Source organism: Leptodactylus fuscus, chromosome 7 (assembly GCF_031893055.1).
Source record: "Leptodactylus fuscus isolate aLepFus1 chromosome 7, aLepFus1.hap2, whole genome shotgun sequence".
In the NCBI taxonomy this organism is placed as follows: Eukaryota; Metazoa; Chordata; class Amphibia; order Anura; family Leptodactylidae; genus Leptodactylus; species Leptodactylus fuscus.
Window position 1 is genome coordinate 58,614,642 of NC_134271.1, and position 12,289 is coordinate 58,626,930.

Genomic DNA, 12,289 nt, shown 5'->3' on the forward strand with positions numbered 1-12,289 from the left:
GTGTTTTATTATTCTTTCAAATTTGGGAAATATATTTCAATAACACAATATTGCATGTTTTGTTTCTAGTTAGTAATATTTCTAAATATCCCCATAAGGCTAAGGCCTGTTTCACATCTGCGTTCGGTATTCTATTCGGGGTGTCCACTTGGGGACCCCCTAATGGAATACCAAATGCATTAAAAAGTGGTTAGCAGAGAAACCACATGGTCCCACATAGACTATAATGGGGACTGTGTGTGTTCCGCGCGGTGTCCGTACGAATCATGCAGAGAGAAAGTGGACTCCCAAGTGGACTCCCCGAACGGAATACTGAACACAGATGTGAACTAGGCCTAAGGTTCCACATTGCAGAACCGCAGTGGTTTTTTTTGCAGATTTTGTTGCAGTTTTTTGAGTCAAAGTCAGGAGTGGATTTATCATAAGGGAAACATCTAGGTGCTCCCTCTATATTGTCCATTCTTTTTCAAGCCACTCCTGACTTTGGTTCAAGAAAAAACGCAGCAAAATCTGCAACAGATAACACTGTGTTTCTGTAATGTGGGGCCTAAAGAAGTTTAAGCTGCCTGTTTTGCACATTTGGACTTCCACCAATGTCATGGGATTGTCAGTTTGGACCAGTTATTGCGCTCATATCCTAGAATGGTGACCCTTCCCAACATTCACTTGTAAATACAAGGATCCTTCATTTATGTACAGCATATGTGAAGGATTACATGTGACTTGTTTCACCCATAACAATAACTTTTCTTTAAAAGGCATGATACATGCTGACATAGCGAAACCATTTTGTCAGGATGATGTCATCAACCATAGCCAGGTGGGTAACACTCCAAACCATTGGTAACAACCGATCATGTCATCTCAGCACCTGACACAAAGTATACATATACAGAATATGGCAGCTATAAAGAATACTCGCATAATGTGTATCATGATTTCAGTGATGTTCAGTATGCTGTACCCATAATAATCCACCTATTGCCAAACAAATGGAGGAACACAGAAAATGAGAGTGAAATCCAACAATACTATTCCTATAAGGTGCATTGCTCCATAGTAGTAAGGCTAAATTAGTATATACACAATGAAGTCCTGAAGAATCCTTGCGTTTACAAGCTTGTGTTGATCGGTCTCTTTTGTTGGTTACCAGCAGTATTGGTGATTGTAAGCTTTGCAGACTAGAACTTTCCACCAGTGTCTGGTCCATTTAACAAGCTGCACACATTCCCAGACAAGGCACATAACCTCTTGAGCGCTGCATATCAGAAGTGAGACTGTGCTGAACGCCTTGGCATCAGCCCTGGGAAAAATGCATCTAGCAGCTAATCATATTGCTAGTTCTTGCCTCCCTATCGCTCCATGTGTGCCAAGCCAGGGACAGTGGAAGGGAGGAGGGATGTAATAATATTACAAGACAATGTAATCTCTAATATGGAATATATAATGTGTCCTGTCTATGTGTGGGAGGTCTGCCCTTGTGCAGTTGATGCTTTAGACTAAAGTCTATGTTCTGCTCACCAACACACCAAAAAAAAGGATAAAGACTTAAAAGGAGGGACTTCTTAAAAAGACAAAGGAAAAAAAACACTATTTATGGTTCACAGTTCTTTATGTTGCTAAATTTTTATTTAAGAAAAAGAATGCACCTGGAAAAAAATGCCAATTAATGTAAGCAGAGTCTAACCGTATGTCCTTCATTCATCTTATGTAGTAATTCATTAGTCATGACACTAAGAGTCACCTTAGGGGCTCAGAGGTGAATCATTGCATGACGTTGTAGGAGATGAAATTGTGTCAAATGATGGTCAACTTTTCCAAAAAAATGTATTTATCTTAGCAAAAGACTGTACAGTTTAATGAATTTTGGTCTGTCAGTGTGTGCACCTCTTCAGGGTTACAGTAAAGATCCCTTAGGTCCCATGCACATGGGAAATCCAGAAAATCCAGACCATATGTTGCCCACATTTCTTGGACTGAATGTGGTCTGGAGACCTGGATTTCTTGCATCATAGTGATTTTGAAGCTAGGAATCTCTGCTTCTCTGTGGCTCTATGGTGCCATTCTAAAGCTGCTAGAAGGCTGGGATTCCTAGTGTTATGGTACAAGGTGTCTTGGCCTTCAGACCCTATTCACTTCTGGCCCCGAGTCTGGAGACACTGAGGCTTTCAGACTTGACAGACTTTCCTTTTTTTGAAAGCAAGCAGCCATGTTTTTCTAATCCCGTACAACCTCTTCTAGTCTAAGCGATCTGTCACTAAGGCTTAACCTAGTGAATGCTATACTACTCTACAGCAAGTTGTGCTAAAGATACAGAGTGGTGGTCCAAAAAGAAGTTGTGCAAGGCAGTGCATTCCACTTGGCCAATTGACCAAGAAACTTTACCTGTTAGGTGTTGTAATCCTTCACATATGGTTTATGAGTATTAAAAGACCCTTTACACGGCTCTATTGTAGGGTGAAATATTTGGAACAACCATCTGTAGGAGCAGTTGCCCCAATAATTGGCTAATCTAAATGTGGAAAATTTAGTATTTTCTATGCAGAGATTGGGATGGTGGTCATGCAGTTCATAATATTTAGGAACGAGTCTCTGCTGCAGTCTGGATCCCAGCAGTTTAGATAAGTTGTGTATCGGTGTTCTGTCTTATATTAAAACTACAACAGATTCCATTTTTGGAAATGACTTTATTTTATTATTTTTTCTGGAATGTGTTATTTGTCTGTGTTGTGTCTATAAATGTCAGACTCTAATAGACGCTTGTACAGCCGCACATGCTGGAAATCTACCATTCCACTATAACTTCTTACACCGTCTGCCATCCTTCTTTACCTTCAGATATGTTTTATGCAGAGATAATCTTGATGTCTTTTGGATGGAGAATTTTGTTGATATCTACCACTCAGATCAATTCTCTGGAGTTATCGCACAATGAGGGAGGGTTATGAAGCAAAATCATGAGTTCTGGTGTAATTTGCACCAAAAACCTGTCTTGCATGTGTCACATTTATCAAGTGTCTTGAACACTGTTTAGGGGTTTTAAAGGGGGTGTGGTCTCATGGAAAAGAGGTGTGTCCTACATTGCACCATGAACATTTAGGCTAAGGCCCCATGTAGTGGCCCACAGCCAAAAAGCGCTGTGGTGGAAACACATTGCGGTTTGTCCTACAAGATTTTTAACAGAAAGTCTGCAGAGTTTTCCTGTGCGGACTTTCTGCTTCCATTACACGTATACATAGCTCCCAACCATCCCAGATCTGGGGGGATAGTCCTGATTTTACACTGCTGTCCTGCCATCCCAGGCGGCTTACAACTTGTCCTGCTATGTCTCTGAAGTGTTTTGCTCGTTAACAAACTTTGCCCCGACCACCGACTCTTATTCCTGGGTAAAGGCTAAATACTATATTTGCTAAGGACCTTCTGAAGGTCACATGACATTCTCTAGTCATGTGACTGGGTAGGTGTGTCTTTGCTTGTAAAAAGATCCTTCCACATGCAGAAAAGTTGTATACCGTGCAGTGGAAGAACATGGAGAGATGTGGGGGGCAAGATATACCGTTGTTGTTGTTTTGGTGGTGGTGATGTGGGGTGCGGGGTGTACTGTGTGGGGGGAGATGTGGGGTGCAGGGTGTACTGTGTGGAGGGAGATGTGGGATGCAGGTTGTACTGTGTGGTCGAGATGTGGGGTGCGGGGTGTACTGTGTGGGGGGAGGTGTGGGGTGCAGGGTGTACTGTGTGGAGGGAGATGTGGGATGCAGGTTGTACTGTGTGGGCGAGATGTGGGGTGCAGGGTGTATTGTGTGGGCGAGATGTGGGGTGCAGGGTGTACTGTGTGGAGGAAGATGTGGGGTGTAAGGTGTACTGTGTGGGGGAGATGTGAGGTTCAGGGTCAGTTTAGAAGTGGGTGGCTCTAAATTTGGCGCGGCGTGCATATAAGGCCCACATTTTGTCCTTCTTTCTGTCCTTTAAAAGTTGGGAGGTATGCCTATACATATACCGTAGGTATAATTGACATGCTGCGATCTACAAAAACACAAGCGCTTTTCAAATCACAGCAATTCCACTGCAGATTGTTTTCTACAATGTACAGATGGAGTTAGCCAGAATCCCATCCACTTTGCAGGGACTTTGAAACGCTGAGGTTTCTGCTGCGGTAAAATCACAGCATTTACACTATATAAGGCCCCAGCTTTACGCCAATTAATAGGGTGTGTAATCTTAATCTTAGAATATGCCCGATTTATCAAACAGCATCAGACACTTTGACTAATCTGATAAGATTGTCTAGTCTACATTTCATTCTCTAGCTCAGATTTACTAATACTAGTCAGTGTTAGTAAATCTGCCCCCCCCCCCCATGTCTGTTTTGGGGAAATCAGTCTGGCAGCCATTGTGATTGATATTGCCTCCTTTCATCCAGCTTTTCTTGATCCCTGAGCAGCAATCCTGCCTGACTGAGTTTATGTAGCGATCTACAACCAGAAAGCTGCTGATCAGGTCTCCTGGACCCCTCTGGGGGATGTCATGGTGGCCATGTTGGTTTTTAGCTAACTTTAGACATTTGGCTGCTCTCAGACTGAAGCCTTCCTGTAGTAACCTATCACATTGTCGCTTCTATTTTCTAATCTGCCTTGGAGAAATGTAACCTGGAAAGTGATTGGTTGCCATGGGAAACAACAGGTTTTCCTTTGCACTAATTCTATTCCTTCCCTTCTCTGGGTCATAGATATGAGGTATCACCATATTAGAGCAGGGGACATAAATCAGTACCGGCCTCACACTCCGTTTTGTGTTGGAATGAGGTAAATTCCTTGGACGTCTGTAATGTGATCCTGCCCTTGAAATCCAGATGGGGGTGCAGGGGCAGCAGCTGGCACTTTCTGGGACACAGGGGACTGCTAAACACAAGTTGATCCTACATTTGTCTCCCCTCCCCCGCTGGGCAGCTGGATAATCACTTACTGCACTCAGCAGGGGTATATTAATGCTTTCACACCTGCCCAAAAGGCCAGGCCACTGGTCCACAAAGGGTTAAGTACGGCCATAAAGCAGGGAAACTAATAGTTTGCGTTGTACGTTCTGCACGTTTTATGCGAAGAAGCTAATCTTACATAGTTAATGCCTGAAAAGTCCAACATACGCACAGATGTGGGGACAGGTGTTCAATGAGTTAAAAGCTGTGGGGAAAATATAATAAAATGAAATATATATGTAAAAAAAATCTATGAAATCCATTTAGAGGAGTGCGGTGCGTTCCTTCGTACATAGCGCTGTGGACGTGTCGTGACAGGGAATTGGTTTATTATTTGTCAGCTGCAATAGGTGTTGAAAAGCTGGGTAGATTTTACTTGTTAGAGCTGTATATAAGATTTTACGATGTTTTCCTTCTATTGTTGTATACAGGGTTGTTACAAAGTGTCCTGTTTTTTTATATTGGTTAGTAGGATCTCTCTGCGTTATGTACCTGCTGACATGGGTGTAGTTATAGGGGGTTCAGAAGTCGTGGTCACATATGGGCCCTAATACCTAAGAAGCGGACACCAGTATAATAAATGGCGCCTGGTAGATGGGACCCATAAGAATTTAGGTTTTATGCATACAAACGTCTGCAGGGAAAACTGGATCACTTCAGAACGCCTATAAAATTTTGACATTGGTCATTTTTTTGCCAAATATTGTGGGACTGTATCGTTGCATTTGTTGTACTCCGTAACAATCATATGTCTGGTTTCCATATAGTATTACAGTATAGCGCCTATAAAATATAACTTGCTATTCTCTTTCTTGCGTTGTATATGGGTCACTACCACATGCCGAGTTATATTATAATGCTCCCTTATTGATGTTATCTCATACTCATCCTAACTATACGGGGTATAATTGGCAACAGCTTTATATATTGACAGTAATACTAATGTTTCATCTATTTGATTGGAAATGTTAATATAGACCCCATACCCCCATTTATGAAAGGGGATGGTCTATCATTCTGACCCTGTACTGATGCGCCATTGCTGTACGGTGCCTTTAAACTTCACTCTAGAATTTTACATTGTATGCGTAACATAAGTGAATGATGTTTGGCGACAGTCATGAGCGTCCGGTGTCGAGGAGACTGAATAACCTCGACAGATGGCTTTTCATTAATTGTTGACCCCTCTGTGACAGGCACCATTTGGCTTCTCTGGCAGCAGCTTAGATATTCTTAAATCAGAGACAAATCACTCAATGCGTTATTATGGGAGGCGCCGAGACAGAACCATATGGACGGATACTGTATTCAGTACTGGCAATGCAAGAGTTTAAAAAAGTATGTATATATGTATGTGTGTATATCACAGTGCTCTAGAAGAATCACTCACAACAAGACACAAAGATATTGGAATGAATTCAGGAATATACGTAACTAATAACACAAAGAAGTTGTAGAACTAGTAGTCCCAGCATGGCCTCACCATTTGTAAGTTCTTATGTCTCACTAGCCATGACCACCATAGTGACATGGTCGGGGAATAAGCATGATGTAAAGGGCAGGGACATGACCAGTCTTGTGGAAGTGTAGTTGGATATGGCGGAGCTGGTACGTACAATCTCTGCCTGTTTGGAATGGCAGGCATACTGATTTGATGACTTGTAAGCTTTCTCCTTGGCCTGTGTCCTGTCAGTCTGCACCTGTTCCTTCACAGTTGTCTTGTGGGATTATGGTGAATCAGCCCTACTCCGTGCATTCCCAGGATCCTGTACGTGAGCTGTCTAGAATAAGACCGACCAGGTGTTCTCAGACAGACTTCTTGGTACCAGTGTTGTGACACCTGCAGCTTCAAGCAGCTGGTCTCAGACGCAGGGTAGAATGATTGGCATTGCCCGTATGTTCACATATGCAGCCCTAGTGTTATTGATGTTCAGGTAACCAAAGTAAGCCAGACTCCATAGGGATCAGAGATCAGGATCAGACATAGTGGGAGATATGAAGAGGAGGACTGATAGTCCTGTGTATTCAGTGGTGAGAGAGTACAGACGTGTATCAATCTCATCATTTACATCCATGTTCTCTGTGTCCTTCCACATCATGCACTGTAACCCCTCCACGTCTCTGTGGGATCTACTGCAATGTTCATCCTGGTTTATGAATCTAATGCTAGAACTAGACTGACACACAAGCAGAGGTTTAAGAAAAGAGGAACATGGTGAATGTAACCATATTGGTGCAGATACATATACCATTCCATATAACGTTATGCAGAAGCCTGGGTGACAACAATATATGTACTGCAGAGGCTAACTATGTATGGGACCTTGGAGAAAGAGCCGGCCTGACATTGGTTGTTGGCCCTGCAATAAGGGGCCCATTTAATCTTTTCTATCTTTTACTCCACTCTATTCTAGATGTTTCACTGTATATATACAAGGTGTTTGTGATGGGGGAGCACCTTATTTAGTTTCCCTGTATGTGACCGCTGCAGGTTATCCCTAAGAAATTATTCGGAGCCTTTATGCTAAGATGCACAGTATTAGGTTCACATGGTAGATTTTGTGTCAGGATCCGCCATGCAAAATCCACCTCGGAAATCTTCCTGATGTCAGTAGATACATTTTTTTTCTTTAGGCGGAATCGGTCTAATGATAAGGAGGAGACTTTTTTTTTCACTTTCTTCAGATTCTCTACTTTCATCTGGGTGTTGGGCTAACACTGCATTGTGAGTTGTCAGCCATTTCTTCCTGAGACACTAGGTAGAAATCAGTATAAATGTTGGCCAACATTGTTTTCCATGGGAGTGAATACTCCCACAGACATGACACATTTTGGTCACGTTCTGTCTCCATGTCCTCCTGTGGGTGCGATGTGTCTAGAATCGCCATGTAGCCTGAGGCTGTTTTATGCTGCAGATTCATTACATTCACCTTCTGACTGACCGCAGTTGCAGCTGTAGATAAAGTTTCTGAAACTTTCTGGAACCCATAGGCATGTTAAATGAACCATACATCCTGCCATATTAACCGTGATCCTGGTAATTGTCCTGAACGTGAACCATGTGCTCAGTAATAATGTAATATAAGCCAGTATGACAGGTGTGGTTCCATAGCTCTCCTCTCATATTCCAAAAATCCCCAGTTCGTAAAATCACTCACCATGCCCTCTTTTGACAAGATAGTAAAAGTTTGATTTGGCAAGTTATATCTGTTTCTAGGAAAGCTGGGTGACCAGTAGTATGACTTCCTATAACCAATCTCTGCCCTTGATCTCAATACCCTGGCACTGCAGAGCGTACATGTTGGCCACTTCCCTGCACCCAGCACCTAAGGCACATGCCCTGCCACGCTACATGTGACACTAAAATCGCATTAATTAGAGATTTTATAATAAAACTAATATCCATCTTTTTTTGAAGGTCATCAGTGAGACACAAGACAATGAAGACATCCGTGTCCTGCACCCTTGGCGACAGCAGGAGAAGATGTTTGGCAGGATGCAAAGGTTTAAAAGAGCCTGGGTGATTCCCACAATATCAGTCTCTGAGAATATGAAAATCCTTCCCTTCCAAGTAGTGCAGGTAAGGAAGGCAGCCAGGGTTTATGTGGGGACCTTGCAGAAAATGGCTGGAGAAATATTTTTTTCTTAGCTAAGTGGCAATGACAGCCATCTATATCCCAAATCATAATTCCTGAATTCAGCATCAAATAATAAATAGAAATCCAATTTTCTGATCTAGTTGAGGGGGCATCCACACTTGTGCCCTTGTCAGTCCACCTGGTCTCCATCCTATTCCCTGGGAAAACTGGATCGGGGACAGCTTCCTGGTGGTCTGTTTCCATTCATTTGCATGCGTTTTAAAAGCAAACCGCCAGTATCCGTATGCAGTCTCTCCGGACATGCAGGACTTTGTGTCCGGCCAAAAAAATAGATCCCCTTCTAAAACGCTTTCAAATGAATGGATTTTAAAACAGACCACTGGGAAGCCGTCCCCTATCCAGTTTCCCTGGGGAATAGGATGGAGACCAGGTGGGCTGACATGGGCGCAAGTGTGAAAGCCCCCTTACTGGATACAAGGTTAATGCTATCTTCTAATGTACACATCTGGAATTACATATCATAGAAATGTGTAAAAGCAAAATCTACCATACAATTTATTGCAATATAATATCCTAATTCAACAACATGGGTATTCCACTTCCATACTCACTTAGCCACAAATGGTCTTAAAGAGGACCTTTAATCAGATTGGGCACAGGCAGTTCCATATACTGCTGGAAAGCTGACCGTGCGCTGAATTCAGTACACTATCTGCTTTCCTGATCTGTGCCCCTGGTAAAGCGCTATCGGTCCCGGGACCGTAGCGCTTTACAGTCAGAAGGGCGTTTCTGACAGTTAGCCAGGTACGCCCTTCTTCACAGCAGCGTCTATCGCGCTGTACAGTGTGAGCGGGGAGGAACGCCCCCTCGTACGAGTACGGTATTATCAGGAGGGGAGGGGGCGTTCCTCCCTGCTCACACAGCACAGCGCGATAGGCGCTGCTGTGAAGAAGGGCGTCCCTAGCTAACTGTCAGAAACGCCCTTCTGACTGTAAAGAGCTACGGTATCGGCACCGATAGCGATTTACCCAGGGCACAGATTGGGAAAGCCAAATCGGTGAAAGGTCCTCTTTAAAGGGAATCGGTCCACAGAACCCTACATATCAACCCAGCCCCACAGAGAGATAGGTTAGGGTCACCTGAATCAAATGGGGTTTTCCCTTTTGTAAATCGGTCCCTCTGTTGCTGTGATGTCTCTATGTATATTGATATGCGAAGGAGCTCTTTGGATCAATGAATGCATTGTCGTTGCTCCAAAGAAGTAAGCAGCATCACCCTCATTGCTCCAAAAAGCTAATTTGCATATTGACAATATTGATATCTCGTCAATAGGGGCACCAATTCACAAGAGGAACACACCATTTGTTTCAGGAGACACTAACCTATCTATCTACAGGGCTGGGTTCTGGTGACAGACACCCTTTAAAGACGTTATACATGGCAAAATCTCCATAGACTGTAAATTATAACAATGTTAAGACACCAAGGTGTTCCCTGATGATACATAATGGAAGCCATCTCTCTGCTGCTGCTATATTTACTTGTATAGGACATTTATTTATACACTTTATATTGTATATGATCTTCTTTTAGATTAAGTCAGATAAGCAATACCAGAGCAGTGTTATCTACAGCATCAAGGGGCCGGGTGTTGATGAGGAGCCCAAAGGATTTTTCACTATTAATAAGACAACTGGAATTGTATATCTGAACGCAATGTTGGATCGTGAGAAGATTGACCGCTTCAAGGTATGTCATACACCATGTACCTTATGGCTGATGTGTTACAATGATAGTCACTGCTGTTTGGGAGATGATCACCTTGTGTTGGCATCTTACAATTGTAAAGACCCAGTATTCTTGTCCGTCATCTAGGATTTCACTGTAATGGCAGATATGTGTTGTCATTATGAGGATTCATTGTTCTCTTTCCTCTCTCTCAGCTGCGTGCTTTTGCATTGGACAGTGATGGAGCTCCCCTTGAAGAGCCCACTGATTTAGAGATTGTCGTTCTGGATCAAAATGACAACCGTCCAGTGTTTTCACAGCTGCTGTTTAGAGGATATGTGCTGGAGAATGCAATTCCTGGTAATATGGCTTTACGTATTATGACTGTATCTGTTCTGCACTTGTATATTCTTCAGGAGCTCCAGTCATGAAAGTGATAGGGTCAGGGTCATGTAGTTATTACTCCTGAAGCCCTGGTTATGACACTCATGGGATCAGAGTGGTGACCATCTTGTGTACTCCACCCTATAGGAACCCTGGTAATGAGGGTGATCGCCACTGATGCAGATGATGCCAATACGGACAACGCTCAGCTGAAATATTCTATCACCCAGCAGGATAGTCCAGATATGTTCAGCATTAACCAGGACACAGGAGAAATCAGGACCGTTCAAGTGGGGTTGGACAGAGAGGTAACGTAGCAGGCAGCATAGAAATATAGCGAAGATTGATGAGATTTCAATGGAGTGTTAAACATATTCTTGTTTCTGTCCATACAGATGGTGGGATCATACAACCTCACTGTACAGGTTGCCGATATGATGGGAGACGGGTTATCCAGTACAGCCAGTGCAGTCATTTCCATAGGTGATCTCAATGACAATGCGCCTCTATTTACCCAGGAAGAGGTACAGTAACACATTTAAGTAGTCTGTGATTTGTCCTAGTCCTCCATAGTCCTTTGCCTTATGATATTCCCCAGGTGGAATTTAGTTATGTGTTTTTACTCAACATTTGTATTGTGGCAGTGATTGTTATGGGATTGGAGCATACAGCAGGGCCACAATGCACTATGGGCCCCATTATTCGTTCTGTATATGATTGCATATACTTTATGTGCAGCCTTATCTGCCTACTTTGAATTAAAATCCATACATTATATACAATAAAGAATTCTGCTGTACTAGTATCTATTTGAAAATGGATACATTATATACAATATATTGTATAATCATTTATGTCCTTGCCGTGTTATAGTTTGTCATGGATGTCCCGGAGCAGAGCAGTGGTGTAGATGTTGGAAGAGTGAGTGTGACGGACAGGGATCTCCGAGGCTCCCCAAACTGGATGGTCAAGTACGCAATCATCAGTGGAGACCCCCAAGGTGCTTTCTCTATTCGCACAGACTCGCAGACCAATGAGGGCATTCTGTCTCTTGTCAAGGTAACAACAGGACCAGCACAGAGAAAATAGTCTGTAATTTGGGAAAGGATTGAACTTGGAGGTTTTAATGATTGATAATACAATAAATATGATAGGTGGATCAGAATGTAATTATTATACACTGTATCTATAACTTGCAGTGCCCTCTTTTAGCCTCCAGGCGGAGCTATGTGCCTTATACTTATTTGTGATACTGAGGGATTAGCGCTGGGAAGAGTCTGTGAGATATTCACCGCTACGACATTCAGTTCTCATGCAGATGTTTTCAGGCAAAATTATTTGACGCCTATAGTGATTTATGAGAGTCATCGCCTGCAATAATAAAGCCCTGCACAGGCCTTGAATTCTTCAAATTGCAGATGTGGAACGTCAATTTTTATGAAATAGGTTTCAGAATTACTTCATATATTGCTCATTTTGAAAGGTATTTTAGAATACATTTCTTTATTATGTTGTGTAGGGGTTCTACAGCTATTGAAAGTTCGCTACGGGTACAGCAGCGGTGTGTAACATAGTCTAGCCACTGTAGTACTTAGAACCACCATGA

The 12,289-nt window shown here is 42.8% G+C and overlaps 1 protein-coding gene across 1 annotated transcript in view; it reads left to right on the forward strand.

Moving 5' to 3' along the window:
• CDH15 (cadherin 15) overlaps nucleotides 1-12,289 on the forward strand; it is a 29,952-nt gene that overhangs the window by 9,227 nt on the left and 8,436 nt on the right. The window contains exons 2-7 of the mRNA XM_075281943.1: nucleotides 8,391-8,552; nucleotides 10,165-10,320; nucleotides 10,515-10,659; nucleotides 10,831-10,991; nucleotides 11,079-11,207; nucleotides 11,557-11,742. Of these exons, the coding sequence (XP_075138044.1) occupies nucleotides 8,391-8,552; nucleotides 10,165-10,320; nucleotides 10,515-10,659; nucleotides 10,831-10,991; nucleotides 11,079-11,207; nucleotides 11,557-11,742 (939 nt within the window). The remainder of the gene's footprint in view (nucleotides 1-8,390; nucleotides 8,553-10,164; nucleotides 10,321-10,514; nucleotides 10,660-10,830; nucleotides 10,992-11,078; nucleotides 11,208-11,556; nucleotides 11,743-12,289) is intronic.